A 24,511-nucleotide genomic window follows, 5' to 3' on the forward strand; every position below is an offset into this window, starting at 1 on the left:
GCAATCTTAAAACTAAATGATACTAGATGGTCATCCCTGAGTCTTTAGCCCTCTCTTGGGTTGAATGTTCTAATACATCATGCCTGCCAATTTTTTTTATTAAACTATTTCAAAATAACAATCAATCATATCTCTAGAGTAATGCCTATTAAAATAAAATGACCTTCTTTAGGAGATTATTTGGTTTTAATTTGCATCCGTTATCCCTGTACTCATTTGGATAGTTACAATAAAGAATAAACATTCGTTTTTTTTTAATTGAAGTAGTTCTGCAGCAGCAATATGGCAGATTGAGCTAAACACGAGTATCATAGCAATACTACAATATCATGGACTTTTGGTCATATTAGCGATAACATATCCTAGAATTTTTCTTTGGATTGCACGACTAATTTGTTTAAGTGTGCGGCCCCCTGAATTTATTTTTGTGTCACTGTGCACACACACTAACTTCAAGGGGCCAACTTGGTGAGACCTGCACGGGAACTTTAGGTTTGCTGCATACCAGCACAGCCAGAGGGAACATTGGTGTGATTCCTTGGCTGAGCATTTCCACTGCACCAGTTTTTCTGATTTTTAAACCCATCCACACTCATATAAACCAGAAGTGTTTAAAGTTAATCATTGTTTGTAATTATTTTAATTTTTAGGAGTAATTCCAGTTGTGACTATTCCATTCCAATCTCCTTGAGCCACTGTAGATTATCATTTTTATATACTCTGGCATAATTACACCCAGCCTGGAGTTGAACACAGTTGCAGCCTAATCTAATTTTAAACTGTGCTTTTGCAAGGTTATGATTGCCTTGAATAATGTACACTTGCATTTTATTGAGGCTGTAATATCCCTTCATTGCTTCCTTCAGTTGGCACATACTGCAGTCCCTGTAGGGATGCTCAGTATAATTGGTTTCTTAGCCAGTTAACTGTCTAGATGGTCTAAGCTTTAAAAAGGACAAAGCATCTAAAGGATTATTTCTCTAAGAATACTTTTTCCTGTGCACAGATAGTAAATCTTACAGTACCGTTACCCTTGCATTTAACAATTAATAAGATTGTTTCCTGGATCAGGAATTTGCACAGAAAGTAATAGATACACAGTGTTTCTTTTGCGTGAATAATGTTAATTGTCATATTTTTTAGTATTTTTTTCCCCCATCTCAGTCATTATTCACATGCGCACGGGGAGGCAGAGGTGTAGTGGTATGGTCACTAGATTAGTGATCCAGAAATCCAGGGTAATTTCAAATGCTAAACAAACAATTATAGCTATAACACGCACCAATTTTACATTGGTATACATATATTACAATGTGCAGATAGAACCGATTCCAAAAGTTCTACATTTTCTAAAGACCTGGGTTCAAATCTCACCATAGTAGAAAATCTGGAATTAAAAGTCAAATGACAACCATGAAACCATTGTCAATTGTTGTTTAAAAAAAAAAGCCATCTGGTTCATTAATGTCTTCTGGGGAAGAAAATCTGTTGTCCTTACCTAGTCTGGTCTGCATGTTACTCCAAATCCTCAGGGATGAACAATACGTCCTGTCCTGTCAGCGATACCCACATCCCATGTACAGATTTTTAATAATATCCCAAGTCATCCAGGATTCCTGACTTCTGCCACCCTTGCCCTTCACTCTAAGAGGAATGTGTTTACCCTGAATCCTGGTTAACACACTTTTGAAAATTCCTGCCTGATACTATCAAAATTAGCCTTGCCCCCAGCTTAGAATAATAAGATTAGATAGAAGACAGCGTCAAACAGCTTCAATATAAGAGTATACTGATATATACTGAAAGCATAGCATGATCCATGTAGAAAAGCCATGTGCATCCTGAGCCCTTGTATATGGTTAATTTAATTCAGCAGTGGTGTGAAAATACGGTCCATCAGTTCAAACAGACTTGTTCAGGTTACTTTGAGACACCTAGGGTGAAGATAACCTATTTCTGTTCTTCAACCATTTGGTTGCTCAATACTTTTGCATCAAAGCAGGATGGTCTGTGAAAATCCTCCTCTATTTCAAACACAGCTTGTGCCTGTTTTAAAAAGTTGAATATTTCTTGTGGTGCACTAAATCCCACTAGCATCGAGACTCTTCAGTTGTTTGCCAATAAGTGATTAGATTGATCCTGACAGAGGATTCACCATTTCCTGTATTTGATTTCGTGACCGCACACATTCTACTGCCACTAGTTTGGCCTTTGAGATTGAATTGCCCACTGCAGAGAATTTGGCCAACATCTGCAGGAAACTTGAGTGGCCTTAAAAAAAGGAATCGTGTGTATCACTTGAATGACGAATAATTGCTTCTAGGTTTCAGTTATCTTAGAGGCAGGATTGCATTTTGTACAAAAACCAATACTTTTATCATTGCAATATCTACTTCCTATCCTTCCTTTCACTGGTGACACTTTAGCTGTTGACCCATTCACCCTTATGTATCCTGCACCCATGTCGTGCAAAGCCTCAAATGATCCGTCACCTCTTGAGTTAGCAGTTTATAAAAGCATTAAAGAGACAGTATGAATGCAGTACCAATTCTCACTCATCACACAGTAGTGTGTTTTTATAGCAATGCAGAGGTTTTTTTTAAAAATCCAGGGACTTTGGAGTTGAATGGTTTAAATATTTTTAGTGTTTGGGAACAGAGGAGAAAGATGATCCCCAATTCCTGCTGCAGCAATGTTGGATGTTACTAAATATTGACTCTTGTTCCTTGATGTCATGTTGTTCTTGCAGCTGCCAAATTGGATCTGACAGCAGAAGGGCCACAGTGTAGGATCTGTTACTGATCTGCCTTCAACATCGTGCTGTTTGGTGGCTCAGGTAGCCTGCACTCATTGATTGAGACATCACCGCTGGGTGCAGAGTGAAACCTTCCACCATTTATCAACACTCTAATTTTTACACCACAAGTTAGATTCTGCTCTATTGCTGTCAACATGTAGAATTTCTCAAAATAGCATGAAAAAAGAATCAATATTAGCAGGAAATATATTTGACCTTTTTGCTGTTGGATGGTAAATCCATCCGATGGAATTAGTGATGTAGAAGTGGGAGGGATAATATTGACTAGATAAAACTACATATTAACTTCATGAATTAGCGCAATTTTGAATTAGGCAGTTGGTAAAAGAAAAAGTGTAAAATTCTTGATAGCTCCTTTGCCATTTAAATTTAAGTCTACGTTCTAAGTTCTAAGCTTATTTATTAGTGTCATACTTTAACACAGCAACAAAATTACTGTGAAAATCCCCTATTCGCCACATTCTGCTGCCTACTCAGTTACACTCAGGGAGAATTTAGCACCTAACCAACATGTCTTTCAGAATGTGGGTAGAATTCGGAGCACGCGGAGGAAACCCCTGCAGACACGGGGAGAAATTCTAGACTTCACACAGACAGTGGCTCAAGCTGGGAATTGAACACAGATCCCTGGCGCTGTGAGGCAGTAGTGCTAACCACTGTGCCACCGTGCTGCTGAGGATGTACCTACACCAATGGATTGCAGTGGTTGACATGCTCCTCATGAACGGGAAACGGTCGACTTGGCCTTCCTAGTAGAACCTGAGGCTTCTTGGGGAGGCCGAGGGCAAGGGGATGTGCCCCTTGGGCAGTGCCAGCGTGGGAGTCCCACCCTGGCATCTGGGCAATGCCCACCAGGCACCTCAGTATTGCGCACTAAGCAGCTGGACAATGTGTTTATCTACCAGGACATATTGAGCATACTTTCTCTTGAAAAGGAAAGGTTGAGAGATGACATAGTATGAAAGATTTTGAAAAAGTTATCTCAGACAGAATATTTCCACTTGCAGGGGAGAGCAAACCTAGAAGCCAGCAGCATTAGATAGTTGCTAAGAATGAAATGGGGAACACAGAAAAAACATTTTTGCTTCGAGAGATGTGGAAATGTGTGACTCAGTACTGCATGGAGTTGTTGAAGCAAAAGTTATAGATGCATGTAAAGGCAGGTTAGATGAGCAATTGAGGGAGTTGAGGATATCAGATTATGCTGATAGAGTTGCAGGAGGAGGCGGGAGTGGAGCATAAATGCCACTGGGGACTGATTGGTGTGGATAGCCTGTTGCTTCATGGTATACTCTGAGTGATCCTATGCTTGTAGAAGATAGACCAGCAGTAAACTATTCAGCCCCTCAAGCATATTCAGTTATGTCCTGGCTGACATGGTAGCACAGTGGTTAGCACTGCTGCTTCACAGCTCCAGGGACCTAGGTTTGATTCCCGGCTTGGGTCACTGTCTGTGGAGCTTGCACGTTCTCCTTGTGTCTGCATGGATTTCCGCCGGGTACTCCGGTTTCCTCCTACAGTCCAAAGATGTGCGGGTTAGGTTGATTGGCCATGCTAAATTGACTGTAGATGCATAGGTTAGAGAGGATTAGTGGGTAAAATATGTATGGATTGGGGGTAGGGCCTGGGTGGGATTGTGGTCGGTGCAGACTCGATGGGCCAAAGGGCCTTTTTCTGAACTGTAAGGTTTCTATGATCTAGGAGGAGGAGAGTATTGAAGCTGCGAGGGGGGAGCAATGGCCATTGTGCCAGCAGTAGACTGTGCAGATAGATGTCAAATGAAATTTAGTATTCTGATAGACAGGGGAATTAAGGGTTATGGGGAGAAAGCGGGAAAGTTGAACTGATCAACTTCAGATCAGCCATGATCTGATTGAACGGCGGGGCAGGCTCGAAGGGCTAAATGGCCTACTCCTGCTCCTATTTCTTATGTTCTTATGATTGATTTAGCTTCAGCAGGGTTCCAGAGTTCCCCTTTCATCTGTGTCAAGAAGTACTTCCGGATTTCATCCCTGAACAACCTAATTCTAATTTTAAGTTGATGCTCCGTTCCTGGAGTCCTCCATCCGTGGAAACAGTGTCTTTCTATCTACCTTATCAAGTCCTTCATTCAACTTGAACACCTCAATTTGACCACTCCTATACTCAAAGGAATACAATATTCAATAATAACTTTAATAATTCCAATGATCTGCCAAATTATTGTGTCACCTTTTCTTTCCCTTGCAGGTATTGATCACACCACTTAATGTAACCTCCATCAGTGACCAGGAAGCCCGTAAAGCTGGACTGCAGCCAGTATGCAAATGGAAAGCATATGGTTTAGATGACTATCCAGGTACTGTATATCATCCACCCCGAACGTGTCACAGTAACCAATCATTGCCAATGAAATGTGAATGGAATTTTTATACATAACTTCTAATGGTCAGCCTGACCAGCCCTATATCTCGCAACATCTGAATCTGATAGTGCAAAACCCTCACTCTGCAGTTTCAGAATAAGCATGAATAGAACCACACAGCACAGAAGGAGACTACTCCGCCCATTATTGCCTGTGTTGGCTCTTTGAAAGCTGGAGAATGTACAAGACTGCCCAGGGCTTTTGAATGAAGATGACTAGAGTCAGGCAACATAGCTCATGGGACAGCAAGCACTGTCCAGATAACTGGGCTGTGTGCAAGTAGGAAAAATCATAATCAGTTAAATTGTGTGGCGATAGATTAAGTGAAATTTTCGGTAGCAGCTTTAGGGAATGGTATTCTGATATCTTTGGTCAATCCTTTCTTAGGCTCTCGGTTTATCTCAGTATACTGCTCCAACAGACCTTTTATTTGTACTTTTCCAGATGGCTGAGCTTATCGTGCTATTGATAGATGTCACAATCTTATCTGAGGCATTCATAGTCTCTCTACCCCATCTCTCTCTTATTTCCTCTCTCCCTTTACTCTTTCTGAAGCCTAGATTAATTAATAGTGACAGGCTTTGTACTATATTATCCATGAAAGGAATGGTAGGGAATATTTTTTTCAGTCTTGATTTATTATTATCACATGTATTAACATACAGTGAAAAGAATTGTTTCTTGCACACTATACAGACAAAATATAGCATTCATAGAGAAGGAAACAAGAGAGTGCAGAATGTAGTGATACAGTCATAGCGAGAGTGTAGAGAAAGATCAACTTAATGCATGGTAAGTCCATTCAAAAGCAGGGAAAAAGCTGCTCTTGAGTCGGTTGGTACGTGACCTCAGACTTTTGTATCTTTTTCCTGAAGGAAGAAGGTGGAAGAGAGAATGTCTGGGTGCATGGGGTCCTTAATTTTGCTGGCTGCTTTGCCAAGGCAGCAGGAAGTGTAGACAGAGTCAATGGATGGGAGGCTGGTTTGCATGATGGATTGGGCCACATTTACAACCTTTTGTAGTTCTGTGCAGTCTTGGACAGAGCAGGAGCCGTACCAAGCTGTGATACAAGCATAAAGAATGCTTTCTGTGGTGCATCTATAAAAGTTGGTGAGAGTCGTAGCTGACATGCCAAATTTCCTTAGTCTTCTTTCTTGACTATAATGTCGGCATGGGGGGACCAGGACAGGTTGTTGGTGATCTGGACACCCAAAAACTTGAAGTTCTCGACCCTTTCTACTTCGTCCCCGTTGATGTAGACAGGGGCATGCCCTGTCATCTTTATGACAGGGGCTGCCCTAATATCTTTATGCTTCCTCTTTCGTTTTGCTGACATTGAGAGAGGGGCTATTGTCGCCACACTGGTTCACCAGAGTCTCTATTTCATTCCTGTACTCTGTTTCATCATTGTTTGAGATCCAATCCACTATGATGGTGTCATCAGCAAACCTGAAAATCGAATTGGAGGGGAATTTGACCCCACAGTCATAGGTATATAAGGAGCATAGTAGGGGTCTGAGAACCCAGCCCTGTGGGGCATCGGTGTTGAGGATGTCGAGGAGAAGGTGTTGTTGCCTATCCTTACCTATTGTGATCTGTGAGTTAAGAAGTTCAGGATCCAGTCACCGAGGGAGGTGCCAAGACCCAGGCCACGAAGTTTGGAGATGAGTTTCGTGGGAATAAGTCTTGAAGGCTAAGCTTTAGACAATAAATGGAATCTGACATAGGTGTCCTTGTTATTTAGGTGTTCCAGGGTTGAGTTCAGGTCCAGGGAGACGGCATCTGCTGTGGACCTGTTGTGGTGATAGGCAAATTGTAGTGGATCCAGGTAGTCTGGGAGGCTGGAATTAATTTGTGCTATGATTAGCCTTTCGAAGCACTTCAAAATGATGGATGTCAGAGCCACCTGCCAATAGTCATTAAGGCACGCTGCTTGGTTTTTCTTAGGTACCGGGATGATGGTCACCTTGAAGCAGATAGGGATTGAGATTGTTGTAAAGAGAGGTTGAAGATGTCTGTGAATTCGGTTGTCAACTGATCCATGCAGGACCTGAGTACTCATCTGGGTACCCCATCCAGGCCAATTGCTTTCTGTGGGTTAACCTTCGAGAAAGCTGCCCTGACATCTGCAATGGTGACCATAGATACGTCCAGGGTGGAGGGCATTCTCTCGCTGACCTCTTGCTCAAAATGGACGTTGAATGCATTGAGCTCATCAGAGAGGGGTGCGTTGGAGCCAGCGATTTTACATGCCTTCATCTTGTAACCTGTTATGTCTTGCAGACCTTGCCATAGTCAGCAGGGGTCAGGTGTGGCTAGCCTGGGACTCTAACCTGGTTCGGCACTGTCTTTTGGCATCTTTGATGAATCTCCTTAGATCATATCTGGCTTTCTTGTATAGGTCTTCTGACTTGAACACCTCAGACCTGGACTTCAGCAAGTAGTGAATATCTCTGTTCATTCATGGTTTCCGGTTGGGGAACACACAGATTTGCTAAAGCGCATTAGCAGTTATGTTTGTATCTTCCTCACTCTGCTGATACTTTGTGTATTTTTCCAAATAGTTTGCTTTACAAATGTTAAATCAAGGGCCTCTTGTTTCTGAAAGAGTACACCAGTTTCCTGGAAACAATAAGTAGGTTCTTACACTTTAGGACCTTGAAAGATTCTACTGAACTCTCTGACAGATGTGAATACAAGAGGATGAGAATCCAGGTGAGGAGTGTGAATGTTAACCTGTAAAATAGCACGTGGGTAGATAAAGCCATTAAAAAGAGTCATTAGTGTTTTGAATTTTATGAATAGAAGCACAGAATTGCCACAGTATAGAAGGAGGCCTCTCGACCCTTCGTGTCTGCACTAGGTCCAAAATGAATAGTTCTTTGACCAAAGAACCATACAGTTCAGAAAGGGGCCCTTCGGCCCATCAAGTCTGCACCGAACACAATCCTACCCAGGTCCTACCCCCATATCCCTACATATTATACCCACTAATTCCTCTAACCTACACATCCCTGGACACTAAGGGGCAATTTCTTAGCATGGCCAATCAACCTAACCCACACATCTTTGGACTGTGGGAAGAAACTGGAGTACCCAAAGGAAACCCATACAGACACGAGGAGAATGTGCAAAGTCCACACAGACAGTGACCTGAGCCGAGAATTGAACCCAGGGCCCTGGAGCTGTGAAGCAGCAGTGCTAACCATTGTGCTACTGTGTCGACCTTCTCATAACCCTGCATATCCTTCCTTTTCAGATGACAGTCTAATTCTCTATGAATGCTTTAATTGAACCTGCCTCCACCACACGCTGACAGTGCATCCCAGACATCAACCACCTGCTGCACAAAAATGTTTATTCTATATCACTTTTGCTTCTGTTATGATGGTCAGGATTGTCAGTAGATCTCCCCATGGGCCTCATAGAATACAAAATCTGCTATTAGGTGAATGGAGGCCCGCCCAGTAGGGGAAGAGCAGCGGGAAGTTTAAAACAAGTTGGCTCCACTCAGACTGGCACTGCAGCTGCTGAGCAACACTTTGAGCACATTATAAATAAAGAGTGATGGTGACAGAAGACAGGCCTCGGCAAGATTGTTACATTGGCAATGAGGAGTAAAGCAAGTTCGTTTTTCTTCCTTCTCCCAGACCAGCTTTGCTGTTGAGACAATTAATCCTCTGGTAAGAAAAATGCCTCTGTTCGGTTAACCACTATGCCAGCATAGAAGACAGGGCCCAATACGTAGAGCGTATGCATTACGTTTTTGGGGATGAGAAGCAGAAAGTGGTCCCGTTGACAGTGTGCATGTTTCCGACCTTCAGCGGAATAAGAAGTCTGACCTACCTGAATGCTTCTGACTCCTAAACTTTTAATCAATCACGAATTGATGGAGGTGGTTAGAAGCTATGATGATCCAAAACCTTCCATAATACTCCGGTCAATTGGCTTTAACGTGGCAGGGTGAACCACTGGGGGAACTGTCACCAAATTTCTGATTAGATTACGAAAATTGGCAGAGCACTGTAAATTCAGGCCACCCCTGAATGACATGTTACGAGATGGACTGGTCTGTGTAATTTAGATGGTGTTCCCTCCAGGTCTTATGACAGCAGGAGTGATGGCCTGGGCTGGCAGTTTAATCATGGAGGAGGCCAGGTAAGTGGGGTAACCTGACCAGGACCAGTGAGGCAGATACTGGCAAGCGATTAGTGTTCAAGCGGGGTTGGGGTCCTTTTCACTGTGTCCCCCTCATTGGGCATAATGGTTCCGACACACACACACACACCAACCATAGCTAGGCTGCTGAAAGGAGTTTACTAGCTAATCTTGTCATGTGGCTTGAATATTCCCAAGTCATTAGTCAAATACCAGTATGGTGGGACGAGGCCCGTGATGGCTTCAGTTGGCCTAAGGATGAGTGAGCCATCCAATATCTAACCTGTTGTTGGTGAAATGCGAAAGGAGACAGTTAGGCAAAAGGCATGCATGGTACACCTTGCCTTTCCATCCACTTTTCAGTTTTATATTACTTCCCATGAGTAGGTGGTGGTGGAGAAGGTGTCAAATTCCAGTTACAGAGACTTGGCCATGTATCATTTTAAAATGTTTTAATGCAAGTTATTTGACTGACCATTTTATCTAACTGCCTTTCTGATAGGGTTCATGTTCATTTCGGATCCATTTCTTCCTGGATGGCAGCGATATTGGGCAAAGCAATGTTTGAAAATCTACCCTCGGAAACCAAATGTCTGCAACTTGGACCTGCACATGTCGCGAGATGAAACCACAGACCTGTGGGAGCAGAGTAGAGAACAGCTGAGGTAATTGCTACAAACCAGGAAGTATCCTAGCAATTGATGAGCCTCATTTCCCAGCTCCCCCCTCCTAATTTGCAGTATTTATTCCCAGCTTAACAATCACAGGATCTGGGTATATAACCCATCAAGTCAATCTATAACGAATATCCCAAATCCCCGAGAGCTATGCAGAATCCTGTTGCTATAACTCTATAAACCTTGAAAGAGTGGTAGTGCAGACATTACAACATTCTGGTTGTGCTTCAATCTACGTGGCAGATTGTTGCATTTTTGGAAAAGTCAATGGTTTTTGTGTATTCATGTGACAGTATTCTGAGAATGCTGTTTATTGGAGGTCCCAGGATTTTGACCCACTGAGGAGGAAGGAACTGTGATATTTTCGACGTTGGGAGGATGTGCGCCTTGGAGGTGGTGGTGCTGCCTTTCTCCTTGTAGGTAGTAGAAGTCAGGAGTTTGAAGCCTTAGCGAGATGCTGCAGTGCATCTTGCAGATGGTACACACTGCTGCCATTGTGCACCATTAATAGGTGGTGAGCTCTGCCAATCAAGTGGGACTGATTTGTCCTGGATGGTGTCAAGCTTTTTTGAGTTGGACAACATTCAAGTCTGGACTGATAAGTAGCAAATAATATTCACACCACACTCATCCAGGCAAAGGGAGGGCGTTCCATCACGCTCCTGACTTGGGCCCTGTACATAGTGGAAAGACTTTGGGAGATGGGTAAGTCACTAGCTGCAGAGTACCTATTTATAAGGTATTTATAAGGCTTGTCAATTGAAGTTTCTACTTAATTAAGTATTTTGGGGAAGTGATTAGGCTCTAGTTTGAGATGGTAATTTCCTGGCACTTGTGTGATGTGAATATTATTTGCTACTTATCAGCCCAGACTTGAATGTTGTCCAGGTCTTGCTGTGTCTAGGCACAGGCTGCTTCATTATTTGAGGAATCGCGAATGGAATTGAACATAGTGTAATCATCAGCAAACATCTCTTCTAATCTCAATTTTGAGGGAAGGTGAATGAAGCAGCTGAACATGGTCAATGAGAATGTATTTTCTGTTTCTTTAGAAAGAAAGGTAACAAGGAGGCTGCATCTCCTATTGCCTCTCACATTTCCGGTTCCATCAGCTAATAAAAGCCACGATCGCCTATTAAATTTGAAGCCTGTGCGTTTTACACTGGAATACTGTGCAGCACAGTTTATGTAATTGTTATGCTCCATGCTGTATAAACATTCCAGATTCCCATTACTCGCAGCATCGTGGCACTCCTAATTATACTGCAAAATCCTATAGCGCAAGGACCCTGAAGGAACAGAATCTAGTATATTTAGATGTTGAATATCCTACTGGAAGAAAGAACAGCATTAAAATCCTTTCCTAACTGCATGTATAAAGCAGGCTGGTTTTGAGAACAAGATTGCCTACCCACCTGTACCAAACATTACTAGTAGTCAAGAGGGCTGATAGGTAACCTTCTTTAATCATTCCACCAGTGTGATGCTCAAAGATTTTTTTACTGCTGGTTATGTCTCTATGCTTTATTGCAGCCAAACTGTATATAAATCAGTCACTTTGTTATGTAACGTAACAGACCCATTATTAGCTTTGTTTTCAATATCATCCAATATCTTGTGTGCAATATTTGTAAAATTGGCATAGACCTAATGAATACAGTGAACCTTATTTTAGAAAACAGACTTTATGTAACACATTTGATGCCAGTTTAACTTCCATTTGTTCTTACTTACACCAGCATTGGATTGACTATTTTGCTGGAGAGAAATATAAAGAAACCAATCCTAATGTTGAAATGTGTCCAGGTGCTGCAATACACGGTAAATAGCTGATTAACACATTAATAATGATTCCACAATGAACTAATGCAAGAATTGAATGCTCTTTTTCCTGAATGGACTACCCGTTTATAAATGTTTTTTTAAAACTGCTCGGTATATGTGTAATGTAATGCTGAGAGTAGGTTAACAGTGTAGCCAAAATATCAGATCTGGGCCAACATTAGTGGCTGAAATAGTTCTGAATCCCAGCCAGAAAATCAAGAACCTAATTTGTAACCAGCACTGACTCCGGTTTGGATGATATTCATCATTTTCCACTTGATTGCTAGATGCAGCCTCACACAGAAGCCAAGTTGAGAACTGGAATCACCTGTTTAAATTATGCTTATGTCATTAAAATCATACTGCATACATGGAAAAATACATTAAGTAATCCTTGTCCATTCACCAGCCACACGCTCTATGCAGGCGGATTTCAAGGACAGCGAATCTAACCATTTTGTGCTTATGGAGACAGAATCTTGTCAAAACAATTTGGTCCTGACCCTTTTTTTGTCTTCTTTGTGTCAATCAAAAATGACAGAGGAATTATATCATGGTTGCGTTGTGGATTTCAGTATAGTTGATTTAATTCGAAAGCTACCAAATCTTGCAATGCAGAATCGAAAATCTTTCCTCCTTATTTCCTGCTGTCTCTGTCCCTTGTGTCTCTCCATTTCTTTCTTTCTACCAGTTTTTGTTTCTCTGTTTCTTTGTGTATTTCTCTTTTTCTTTCCCTGAAAGAAATAAATTTTTAATCCTTGTTTTAATATGGCATTCACAAATTGTATAGAGATAAAGAACACTTCTTAATTCCTGATTTTGCTTCTTTCAATCAAGTGCAGTATTCGTAGGCTTTGCAAGTATGAAAATCTTCCAGCCGCCTGCTGCCATATCAGTGAAATAGCATACCATCATGTATGATTCCTGAAAACTAAAGTATGTAGTTTTAAAATGCCCAGTTGGTAGGAGCATGCAGTCTGCACTTTTAACAGTGTGTGCTTTGAGTCCCAGAGCTGCCAATCATGACCCGCTTGTTTTATCCAGTTGGATGAGTTTCTCGTCCATCCTTGCCCAAAACACTGGATGCTGTACTGTTTGGACTTGAACCATGAAATCTCATGAGTGAGGAAAGGGTTGAAGACCAGTACAGATTGACAGGATGTACTCCAGTGATGTGCAGCCCCAAGCTGTATCCTTGGGCCACTGAGCCTCTTGGATAAAAGTGCCTGGGTTGGAGATTTTTCTCTCCACCCAAGCAAATAATGACTCCATCATTGAGTTGATACTTCCATCCACTTTAATTCACACAAACCATGAATATTAATTGATGATCTGCATATATTTGAATGACCTTTTCTGCTTTTCCTGCTTGATTGAATGTGATACCATTCCAAGTAGCGATTCTTTTGGTGTCAGTTTTTATTTTCTTTTGCTTATTTTAGAGCTTTTTGAGTGTTGTGCAGTAGCACAATAACAGTCTGGGTCCACCTTCAGTTTGTGAACACACATACTAAGTGAGGTATTGACACAAGTGGTGCTAATCCATTCGCGCTGTTGCCTTGATAAGAATGGTTTATACTAACCATATTTGACAAGGGCAAAATGAACATGAGGCTGTTTCCCTTTGCCTTCCTTGAGTGTTCTGTTCCTTTCAAGAAATGTAGGCGAGACCAGTGTTTGTTGCCATCTCTAATTGCAACTGAATTGAATGGTCATTACAGAGTGTAATTAAAAGTCAACAACATTGCTGTGGGTCTGGAGTCACATGAAGTCCAGATGACATAAGAATGGCAGATTTCCTTCCCTAAAGGACATTGGTGAACCAGGCGGATTTTTAGACAATTGATGATAGTTATGGTGACCGTGAAACTACTTTTCAATTCCACATTGTATACTTGAATTTAAACTCCACCAGTGCCATGGTGAGATTTGAACCTATATTCTATAACCTATTAGCCTGGACCTCCTAGATTATTAATCAAGTGACACCACTACAATGCCCACCATCTTCCCCTGTGTTTTTGAAGGGCACACAACTTCTCTTCCAAGAGGATTCTTCAACCATTATTGTCTTCGACAAAAGCTCCTCCATCTTCACTGTAGAATCAGTTGGCCGTCACCCCTAACCCTGCGCACGGTATTACCCTCTTCCAAGCATTACCAGCTGAGTGAGTTAGTCCTGGGGCTCACAGAAGGGCAGGATTCACCACCCTCTGGAGATCACTCTGACATCCCTACTACCATTACATACTGTGTTGTACAATCTAGGGTCTGAATTTTCAACGCACCCCTCTCCCAACATGAATTGCAAGATCGGGATTCTCACCCCAGGTTCACATCCACCCCAGCCTTACTTCAATCTGATGCTTGGGTGAGCAATGCCTTGAATGGGAAACCCACCCTTGCACCAATTAGCCAATTAATAGCCACTTAGTGGCCATGTCCTGCCCAACTTCCCCCAGGCTTCATGGGGGAAACCCAAAAGTAATCCAAGTTAGATCTGGGGCACCTCCATCAGAAGCCCCATTCTGACTTACGATACTGACCCCCTTCTCCCCTTTAAGGCCTGATGACCCCTAGACCTACCTTCCTTCCTCAAGCCCCTGAAACCCTGATCACCCCCTTTACAATCACCCAGGCCTTCCCATGCTGGCATTCCTGACACTCCCCTTTCCTCTGATTTCCGGGCTTGGCCTGGAGCCTCCTGGTGCAGTTCTCCTTCCGGTCACTGCAGCACTATTGTTGCAGGATCTGGAGAGTTGTCGACCAATTAGTTTGAATGATTAAGGTGGGACTAGTGGATTAGCCACGGTAAATCCACATGATTATGGGGATAGGGTGAATCAGTTCAGATTCAATGAGCTGGATGGCCTCTTTCTGCACTTAGGAGTTCTGTGGTTCCTCCCAAGTGAGGAGCAGAAGCCTCACCTAATGCCAATCTATGCTCATTAGAATGTTAATTAGCAGTGGGGCAATTGGAGTTGGCAGGGATGTGTTACCTGCCAACTCTTCGAGTAGTGGGAAGCAAACCCCACAATCCAAAAAATTCAGGCGTGGAATGGGAGTTAAAAGTGAAGTGCATTTTTTTAATGGGACTTCCTATATTTTCCAGGCTAAAAGTCCCTGGTAAACGAGAGGCTAAAAGCTTGCTGGAGAAGTTGCGATGGGTTACCCTAGGATATCATTACAACTGGGAGACTAAGGTAATTTTGCTTTGTAACTCAGAAATTTTTCCAGGAAAAATGCACCTTTCTTTTTCATGTTCCATTTCATGATTTCAGTCTGTGGCTTGACACCTTACGCCCGTCAGAAAGACGAGCAGATGGCCTGCTCCTAGCTTCCGACTGCCAATTTGAACTAGCTTGTCAGGGAAGTTTGGTAACCTGTCTAACCAATGCAGCCATCAGCACTCTCGCACCGCTGAAAATCCAAAATTTTATGCCATATTGCTTGTGAGAGATGTACTCCAGAAGGAAAGAAAGGACTAGTGACCATAAGACACAGAGACGGAAGTAGGCCATTTGGCCCATCAGTTCCGCCATTCAATGAGATTATGAGTAACCTGATACAATAATCCTCAACTCCACTTTCCCGCCTTAACCCCATAACCCTTGATTATAAGACAAATGCTTTCCTGGAACCATTTCATTCTGTGGGGAAGTACTTGCTTGAGTGAATTTTTTTGTTTCCTTACTCTCTATGTCAATGTCTTCACCATGCTGCACTAATGTTTGGTATCCTCCTGTAACTCAACCTAGTGGCCATTCTTCCTGTTATGAACCTGGATTCTGAATATGCAGTATGGGGGAGTTAGGACATTGAATAACTTGGTGGAATGGGCAGATAGGTGGCAGATAAAGTTCAATGCAGAGACATCTGAGGTGATGTATTTTGATGTGGATGTGCCGGCATTGGACTGGGGTAAACAAGCTTGTGAGTTTACTATCAAATAAATCGGTTGGACTAAAACCTGGTGTTGTCAGACTTTTTACTGTGATGTATTTTGACAGGAAGAATGTGGAACAACAATATAAAATAAAGGGTAAAATTCTTAAAGGGGTGCAGGAGCAGAGGAACCTGGATGCATACACAGATCATTGAAGGTAGCAGGTGGGGTGGAGAGAGCAGTTAATAAAGCATATTTTTTTCTGGGTAATAGAGTATAAGAACAAGGAGGTTATGCTGAACTTGTAAAGACACTAGTTAGACCTCAGCTGGAATGTTGTGCACAGTTCTGGGCACCACACTAAAGGAAAATTCTAAACGCATTAGAGAGAGTGAAGAACAGGTTTACAAAATAATTCCAGGGATTATGGGGATAGATTGGAGCAGTTGAGACTGTTCTCCTTGGAGAGAAGAAGATTAAGAGGAGATTTTATAGAAATGTTCAAAATAATGGGGAGACTGGATAAGGAGAACTGTTCTAGCTCATAAAGGATCAAGAACAAGAGGGCACAGATTTGCAAAAGAAGCAAATGTGATGCGAGAAAAACCTTTTTCACACAGCGAGTAGTTGGAGTCTGGATTGGAGTTATTTGATGACTACCACAAAAGTGTTCAACTCTAGGGACCAGCAAGGTGGGACAGTGGTTAGCACTGTTGCCTCACAGCACCCAGGTTCCATTCCCGGCTTGGGTGACGATCTGTGTGTGAGTGTCTGCATGGAGTTTGCACATTTCCCCCTTGTCTGAATGGCTTTCCTCTGGATGCTCCAGGTTCCTCCCACAGTCTAAAGATGTGTAGGTTAGGTGGATTATCCAAGGTAAATTCTGGGTTATGGAGATAGGGTAGAGAGGAGGGTCTGGGTGGGATGCTCTTTCGGAGAGTCGGTGCAGACACAATGGGCTGAATGTCCTCTTTCTGCCCTGTAAGGGTTCTGTGGTTGTATAGAATCATATAGAATTCAATGTTCAAATTCACTCCATTTCCCAATCTGATCTAAATAAAACCTGGACATATTCCAGGCATGGGCTGGCAAATGGAATGTAATATACCAAATGTGCTACAGTGATCACTTTCATCTAAAAATAATCCCAGCCAATTCCCCTACATCACCGACGATGTCTAATGGTTTCCATTGGCCAGAATCATAACTGGATTAATCATATTGATACTGTGGTTACAAGTGCAGGAGAAAGGCAAGGTATGCAAAGCCTCTCTACCAGTTATAAGACTTGGGTCAGGTGTGTAATGGAATCCCCACCACCGAAAGCCCAGCACTTCTCAGATGAAAGTACTTTTCAGCACTGTCTGATGTGTGTACTAGCTACACAATGCATTGCAGCAAATCATCAAGGTTACTTCAATATCTCCTCCTCACGGTAGCTAACCAAAAGGCCAGCAATCTTGTGGAAACACTGTCACCTCCAAATCGCACATCAAGTTGGCTTGAATATTTATCACTGTTCATTGATAAAACTAAGCTGATATCCTGAAATTGTATGTAATATGGAAGTATCATGCCATGCCAGTTTAATAGTAATTTTCAAAAGGGAGTTGATATGCAATTGAGAAGTGAAAGTTTGCAAAAGCTATGGAAAGAGAGAGGGAATAGGAATTAATTGGATATGCTGCCAAGTGACAGGCATCGGCGGGATCAGCCAACTGATCCGTAGAAATGACCCATGAATGAATATCTTCTGTCATTAAAAATTACTTTCAAACATTGCCCAGATTCAAGCTGAGAAATAATAAAACTTGCATGAAACCTGTGTGAGTTTATATATTTGTTGAGTATGACACATTTAAGGATTTTCATCTAAGTGAGCAGACATTGCTCACATTGCTGTCTTTAAGATGGCCTTTGCTCTGTGTGTACCTGACTGACTGCTTGCTCGTACTTTTTATTTGCAGAAGTATTCACCCGATCACTTTACAGCATTTCCCACGGACCTCGCTTACCTGTCTGAACAAGTGGCGGCAGCATGTGGATTCCAGCAGTTCAAGGCAGAAGCTGGAATACTGAACTATTATCATTTTGACTCCTCACTGGGTATTCATGTGGATGAATCGGAGATAGATTGTTCCAAACCCCTTTTATCATTCAGGTAAAGAAAGAGGACAAAATGGGGGAAAGAATTGTTCCTACTAATGAATATCTTTACCAGTCGTCACAGTCAGTGTCAGTCCACTCATGCTTCCCAGTGACAAAAAGATCAGTAATTAGAGGATGCTGATTTAAAGTAATTGATAAGGAACCAGAGGTGAAAAGTGAAGATGTTTGTTTGTAATGAGTTGTAGTCTGCAACACACTGCCTGAAAGGGTGGTTCAAGCAGATTCAGAAATGATTTTCAGAAGAAAGTTGGGTAAATGACTGAATTCACTGCTGCAACATTTGCACCATCAGCCTCTGGGGTTCTCATGTTGAATTAGATGTGACTGAAGAATGATCCAGGTGTTTAAATTCATCAGAGTGAGAAACCAAATTGCTTAACGAAGTCAAAATCTTACTCCTATCCGGAATGCGGCACAAGAAATCTCAAGTCAGTTTTCATTGTAATAGAGTAATAAATCTGGAAAAGTTTTGATATATAAATGTTGTTATTTCAAGACCCCATTCACTATATGTTACTGTGTGTGACAATAATAAATCAAATCAAATCAAAAAGTGGGGGGAGTTTACGAAATAACAAGGAAAGGTCAGGGGGCTGGAATTAATTGTCTTGGTCTGAGACCAAATGGGCTGCATCATTCAATGATTCTAGTAGTTTATTTGTGTTAATGATTTCAGCAGAGTGGTGCCCTTGTGGTCCGCTGGATAAGGTTTTTTTGAAAAGGTAAATTTATCTTGCCTCTTTCACAATCTCAGAACACCCCAAAGCACTTCATAGCCCTTTGAGACTTTTGAAATGTGGCAGCCATTTTGCACACAACAGGCTCCCACCACAGCAATGTGATAAAGACCAGGTAATTTTGGCTTTTGCTGATGTTAACTGGAGGATGAATAATGATCCGTGCACTCCCTTGCTCCTCTTCGAATGCTGCCATGGGACTTTTTAACCACCTGAGAGAGCAGATGGGGCCTCAGCCTAATACCTCATTCAGAAGGCAGCAACTCAACACTAGCACTCATTCATTACTGTGCTGGGGTGTCAGGTAAGATTTTATGCTTAAATGTCTGGAATGTTCTTGAACTCTTCAACTTGGAGGCCAGAGAAATACCAGCTTTTCCTTTGCTGACACTTTTTGTTGGTGCCTCAGCCCAAGATCCTTTGAGTACCATAAATTTCAACCCTTCAGTTTGCTCACGCTGTGAAGTGGACTCGGACTTGGGTTGGGGAGAAGGAACTTGTTCAAGCTGTAAGTGCCTTTACTTCTCACCTCAAAACACATTTAGGGCTGAATTTTACCATCAAGTTGCGCCCATATTTTTGGCACGAAAACTTGGTAAAGTCAGGCATGACGCAAGTAGCATGATTTGCGCCTGCTTCTCTGCCTGTTCCCCCTTTACCAAGGCCCAAAAATGGCCGCTATCGGGAATGCACCTGAAACGGGCAGACGGCTATTTAAATGCATTTGCATGCAATTAAATTGACTTAATGGGCTACATGCCCACCCTTACAGGCACTTCCCCTTTCACCACCATGTTTGCCTATCCAGAATCGGCGCAAAACAGACATGCTCCACAGAAGTCTGATTTGGGTGTTCTATTTAGTGAGGAGGTAAGTGCTGAGCGTCTGATGGCTTTCTGTTGAATGTGGGGGGAGCCACGATCAGTCTGAATGGCAGGGGTGGGGGGGACAGCGATCAGTCTGAATGGCGGAGGGGGTGGGGATTAAGAGGTCAGAAATGTTATGGGGGTGGGGCAATCCCATGGGACCAGGGGAAGCATTATCCGGTCCAGGAGCGATGTGACACGGGAGCCACATTCTATTTTCCTTTACCGTGCAGGCTCTGTTCGAGGCGCCAATCAGAACTGCAGGATTTCAGATGCGTTAAGCCTCACCCACAGGCTTGTGCAGCGCGATTCAGACTCACTGATGTTTTTCCAGGCAGAGTGCATGTGGGGGTGCCTCAAAATAGGTCTAACAGTGGGATCTGAAACACTCCCAGTTTCAAGTCCACCCAGCATTAAGAATCAAAATGGTAAAATAGGGCCCTTAGTATCTGGAGGGAGAGAGGTTTTGCACAGATTGCAACTTCACTTGTACTGACAGCTTAATCTTTTTCTCAGCAATATCTGTGACACTTGGAGTTATTTGGCCTTGGTTGACCAATTCTAAAGGCTGGAAAGAGATGCTGGGTGGAGAGAAAGAGCAAGTAAACATTCAGGAGGTTAATGAGTTCTAGTGGTTTGCAGTATACTGATCTTTTATTTCTACTGGTATTGCGCAATTCTCATCTCTGGGGTAATAACTGCTCTGAAATTGCCCACCAGGCGGTGAGTGTTGTGCAGCTTAGCTCAGTATATTTTTCAGGAGGTATCTTGGCTGTGGATCTCCTGGCAGTTGATTTAGACAGGAGTGCAAATTTGAATTGTGCAAGTATTGTTGCTCCAACATTTGCACCGTCAGCCTCTGGGGTTCTCATGTTGAATTAGATGTGACCAAAGAATGATCCAGGTGTTTAAATTCATCAGAGTGAGAAACCAAGTTGCTTAATGAAGTCAAAATCTTATTCCTACCCTGAATGCAGCATGAGATCAGTTTTCATTGGAATAGGGTAATAAATGTGGAAGAGTTATGATATATAAATGTTATTATTTCAAGATGCCAATAATTAGATTTCTGATATTTCTTGGAGACTGGAAATCAGTGAGATGAACTATCAGGTAATTTTGATTTATTTTAAACGATTTGGCTACTGCACGGCACCACGGTTAGCACTGCTGCCTCGCAGCGCCAGGGACCCGGGTTCGATTCCCAATTTGGATCTCGCTCTGTGTGGAGTTTGCACATTCTCCCCAAGTCTGCACACAGTCCAAAGACATGCGGGTTAGGTGGATTGGCCATGCTAAATTATCCCTTAGTGCCAGGGGGACTAGCTACGGTAAATGCATGGGGTTATGGGAATAGGGCTTGGGTGAGATTGTGGTTGATGCAGACACGAAGGGCCGAATAGCCTCCTTATGCACTATAGGGATTCTATGACTGGTCACTGGCTCCAATCCCCACCCTCCCAGTCATTGTCTTGAGCCGAAGTGGAATGATTAGCTAAGGACCAAAGCAACGCTGAATTTCAGATCCTGTGTCCTCCTCATCACAAATACTACTTTACATCCACCTTGCAACAGAACCCCCTTCTGCCACTGTCTCATTCCGTCAGCCGTTGAACTTTCATTCATAGTCCTGTCATCTCCAGACTCAAATACAGTAGTGCTCTCTTGGTTGCCCTCCCATCATCCACCCTCCATAAACATAGTGCAAAGCTCTGCTGCCTGTTTAGTTCCTCATGGCAAAGTCAATGCTGAGCTGGTTGCGTCCCAGTATCAGACAACGAGCAATTAGCTTGTTGGCCTAGGAGTATGATTTTTGCTTAGGGTAGCATTGGCATGTGAGAGGTCCCAGGCTCAAATCCTGGACAAGCCCAGGGATTATTTTGGAGCGACGTGGTGGCACAGTGGTTAGCACTGCTACCTCACAGCGCCAGGGTCCCAGATTCAATTCTGGCCCCGTTTCACTGTCTGTGTTCTCCCCTCATCTGCGTAGATTTCGTCCGGGTGATCCAGTTTCCTCCCACACTCCAGAGATGTGCAGGCTACGTGGGTTGGCCATGCTAAATTGACCCTAATGTCAGGGAGATTAGCAGGGTAAATGTGTGGGGTTACGGGTATAGGGCCTGATTGGTAAAGATTCAATGTGTTGAATGGCTTCCTTCTGCACTGTGGGCGTTGTATGAAAACTAGTAACTGGGTCATTATGATGGAAGCATTCATTGACACTGTCAAGTATCATATCTGAAGAATGGTTTTATGGGTGACGTGCCAAAGGATAACCTGTACCTCTAAAATCCCACTGCTTCAATAAGGGATGGAAGAAAATGGATAAGCTGAAGATAATTGAAATTGCTAATCTCAAGTTTTCCTTTTCCCTCTTGTTCCTCTAGTTTTGGCCAGTCAGCCGTGTTTTTACTTGGAGGCCTGAAGAGGCAAGACCCTCCGCTTCCAATGTTCATTCACAGCGGCGACATCGTAATCATGTCAGGCAGGAGCCGCCTTTTCTATCACGCGGTTCCCCGGATTGTCCCCAATCCAGAAGGAAGAGCAATCCCCAGCTGTCTAGAGAACGTGATGGCCAGGGACAGCTGCTCTGCTGACACAAGCTATCAACAAAGTGATGAAGGCGACTGGGAAATCTGTATGAAATACCTACAGAATTCCAGGATAAACATGACCGTACGCCAAGTGGTGGGAGTTGGACAGAGTTTCCCCATCACATCAGAAACTGGAAAGGTAGCAGGCTCCCAGCCATACTCTTATCACCAAGACGCTGAAGAGGATCATGAACATAAACGACAGAAACTGGAAACAGCAACAGAGTCTCCGTAACCTGTACTGGAGGGATGGTAAGGTGCTGGTTTTGTGGCTAGCAGATTCTCAGAGGCAGAGATGTATTAGTTTGCTATATTTGCATTGCCAGATTTCTGCTCCTTATGTACTTGGGGGAAGCTGCTTCAGAAATACTAAGGGATCTCCTGTAACGTCAGTATTCACAGATCTCCCTGTCAATGCTGATTCTACCTCTCAAAGCCAACATTCGCGGGTCTTCTCATCAGCAGGCAATTTCAGACATCTTCCCATCAGTGCCAGTTATAATTTCACCATTGAAACCCATGTTTTGGAGTTGTTTCAAGTATTCACAAATTGAGAAGAAGGCAGGGGAATGGAAAACAGTCTGCGTTGGATACGCAATGTCTCGTCAAGTTGACAAATATTGGGCGGCATGGTTGCACAGTGGTTAGCACTGCTGCCTCACAGCGCCAGGGACCCAGGTTCAAGTCCTGGTTTGGGTCACTGTCTGTGTGAAGTTTGCACATTCTCCCCGTGTTTGCATGGGTTTCGTCCGAGTGCTCTGGTTTCCTCCCACAGTCAATGTGCAGGTTAGGTGAATTGGCCATGTTAAATTGTCTCCCAACAGGTGCCGGATTGTGGCAACCATGGGATTTTCACAGTAACTTCATTGCAGTGTGAATATAAGCCAACTTGTGACTAATAAATAACCTTTACTTGTGGTATAGATTAGGCTGAACATGAAGCCATCCTATTCTTTGCCCCAGGCTTTACCCTTTTGGAAAAGCGCTCCTGAAACTGGCATTCGTATTTCTTTCTTCAGCCACATTCAGACTGTCTGGCATATCACTTCACCATGGCAGCCTTTATCTGTGGAGCTGTGCATAGAGAAAGCCTGGAATAGCTACCTTCTACTTGCAAAGAGAAAATATACCTAACAGGTGGAGACTTTGATAAAGTGATATGCAAATAATGAACAGCTGCTACAAGATAATCAAACCTAGTGGGAGTTCTTGTTTTATACCATATGAATAATAAAAAGTATTTATACATGAATATTGGTCTGTTTGTTGCCTGAAATATTTTAAATGCTGAGCATCATGTCTGAATTGATGAATTGGTATCTAAATTCCCTCCACTGTAGTCCAGAATTCTTTACTAGCATACAAAATATATACTAAATATGGAAAAGTAGACTACAGAGGGAAACACAGCAGAGACCAAAATAGCTAGTGTTTCATCCACCATCCTTTCTGAAACCTAAGAGACAGTAACTTTCCCCTTGTTGAAAATATCTAATTAATTGTTAAACTCTAAATTTAGCTTTCATTTCACCCCACATAAAACAGCTCATTTAGTGCTTAGGTCTCCCAAGGATTGAACAAGACACCTTATATTACTCTAATTCTAAGGAGATCATATGATGAAAGAGCCTTCACCTGATGAAGGAGCAGCACTCCAAAAGCTTGTGGTACCAAATAAACCTGTTGGACTTTAATCTGCTATTGTGAGACTTCTTACTGAGGAGGTCATAGTAACAGCGTTCAGCTTTGAGCAATGCAGTGTCAGCCTTGCAAAGGTCAATGCTACTACTGTAGGGCTGTGGCAGATTCCATTTTGTGCTCTGATGGTCCACAGGCGCTCTGAACATCTTGCTGCTAAGGGAATTGGCCTGCACGGTGCTGCATCTACTAACGCAGTTGCATAACCTGGGGACAATGGAGCGATAGTGATCTAAATGCGTCACGTCTGTCTTTTGTAGGAATACTGTTCCAAGATAATCTCTGCCCATCAACAGGAATAGTGTTGGTTATGCCGCAGCAAATGAGCATTCAGAGTAACTTTTAAAAAAAACTCAGTGAATTCAGTTCCCCATGCCACAATTCAAACCCCTGACCAGTAAAAACCTACCAGTTCCAAATTGGGAATTATTAGCATTTACTGCTATTTGTGGTGGAGAGTCCAACGTTTCATAGAATTCCTACACAAAAGCAGGCCATTCGACCCCGTTGAATCTGCATCAACAAGAATCCCACCCACACCCTATCCCCCATTACCCCATGTATTTACCCTGCTAATCCCCCTGACGTGAAGCGACAATTTAGCATAACCAATCAACCTAATCCACACGTCTTTGAAGTGTTGGAGGAAACTCACACATACATGGAGAACATGCAAGCTC

The 24,511-nt window shown here is 42.8% G+C and overlaps 1 protein-coding gene across 1 annotated transcript in view; it reads left to right on the forward strand.

The window, feature by feature from the left end:
- alkbh1 (alkB homolog 1, histone H2A dioxygenase) overlaps nucleotides 1–23,355 on the forward strand; it is a 36,432-nt gene extending 13,077 nt beyond the window's left edge. The window contains exons 2-6 of the mRNA XM_080202260.1: nucleotides 5,048–5,156; nucleotides 9,883–10,045; nucleotides 14,994–15,084; nucleotides 17,735–17,928; nucleotides 21,927–23,355. Coding sequence (XP_080058386.1) covers nucleotides 5,048–5,156; nucleotides 9,883–10,045; nucleotides 14,994–15,084; nucleotides 17,735–17,928; nucleotides 21,927–22,368 — 999 coding nt within the window. The 3' untranslated portion in view covers nucleotides 22,369–23,355. The remainder of the gene's footprint in view (nucleotides 1–5,047; nucleotides 5,157–9,882; nucleotides 10,046–14,993; nucleotides 15,085–17,734; nucleotides 17,929–21,926) is intronic.
- Nucleotides 23,356–24,511: the final 1,156 nt, after the last annotated feature.

Source organism: Carcharhinus amblyrhynchos, chromosome 14 (assembly GCF_965287045.1).
Source record: "Carcharhinus amblyrhynchos chromosome 14, sCarAmb.v2.hapA, whole genome shotgun sequence".
Lineage (NCBI taxonomy): Eukaryota > Metazoa > Chordata > Chondrichthyes > Carcharhiniformes > Carcharhinidae > Carcharhinus > Carcharhinus amblyrhynchos.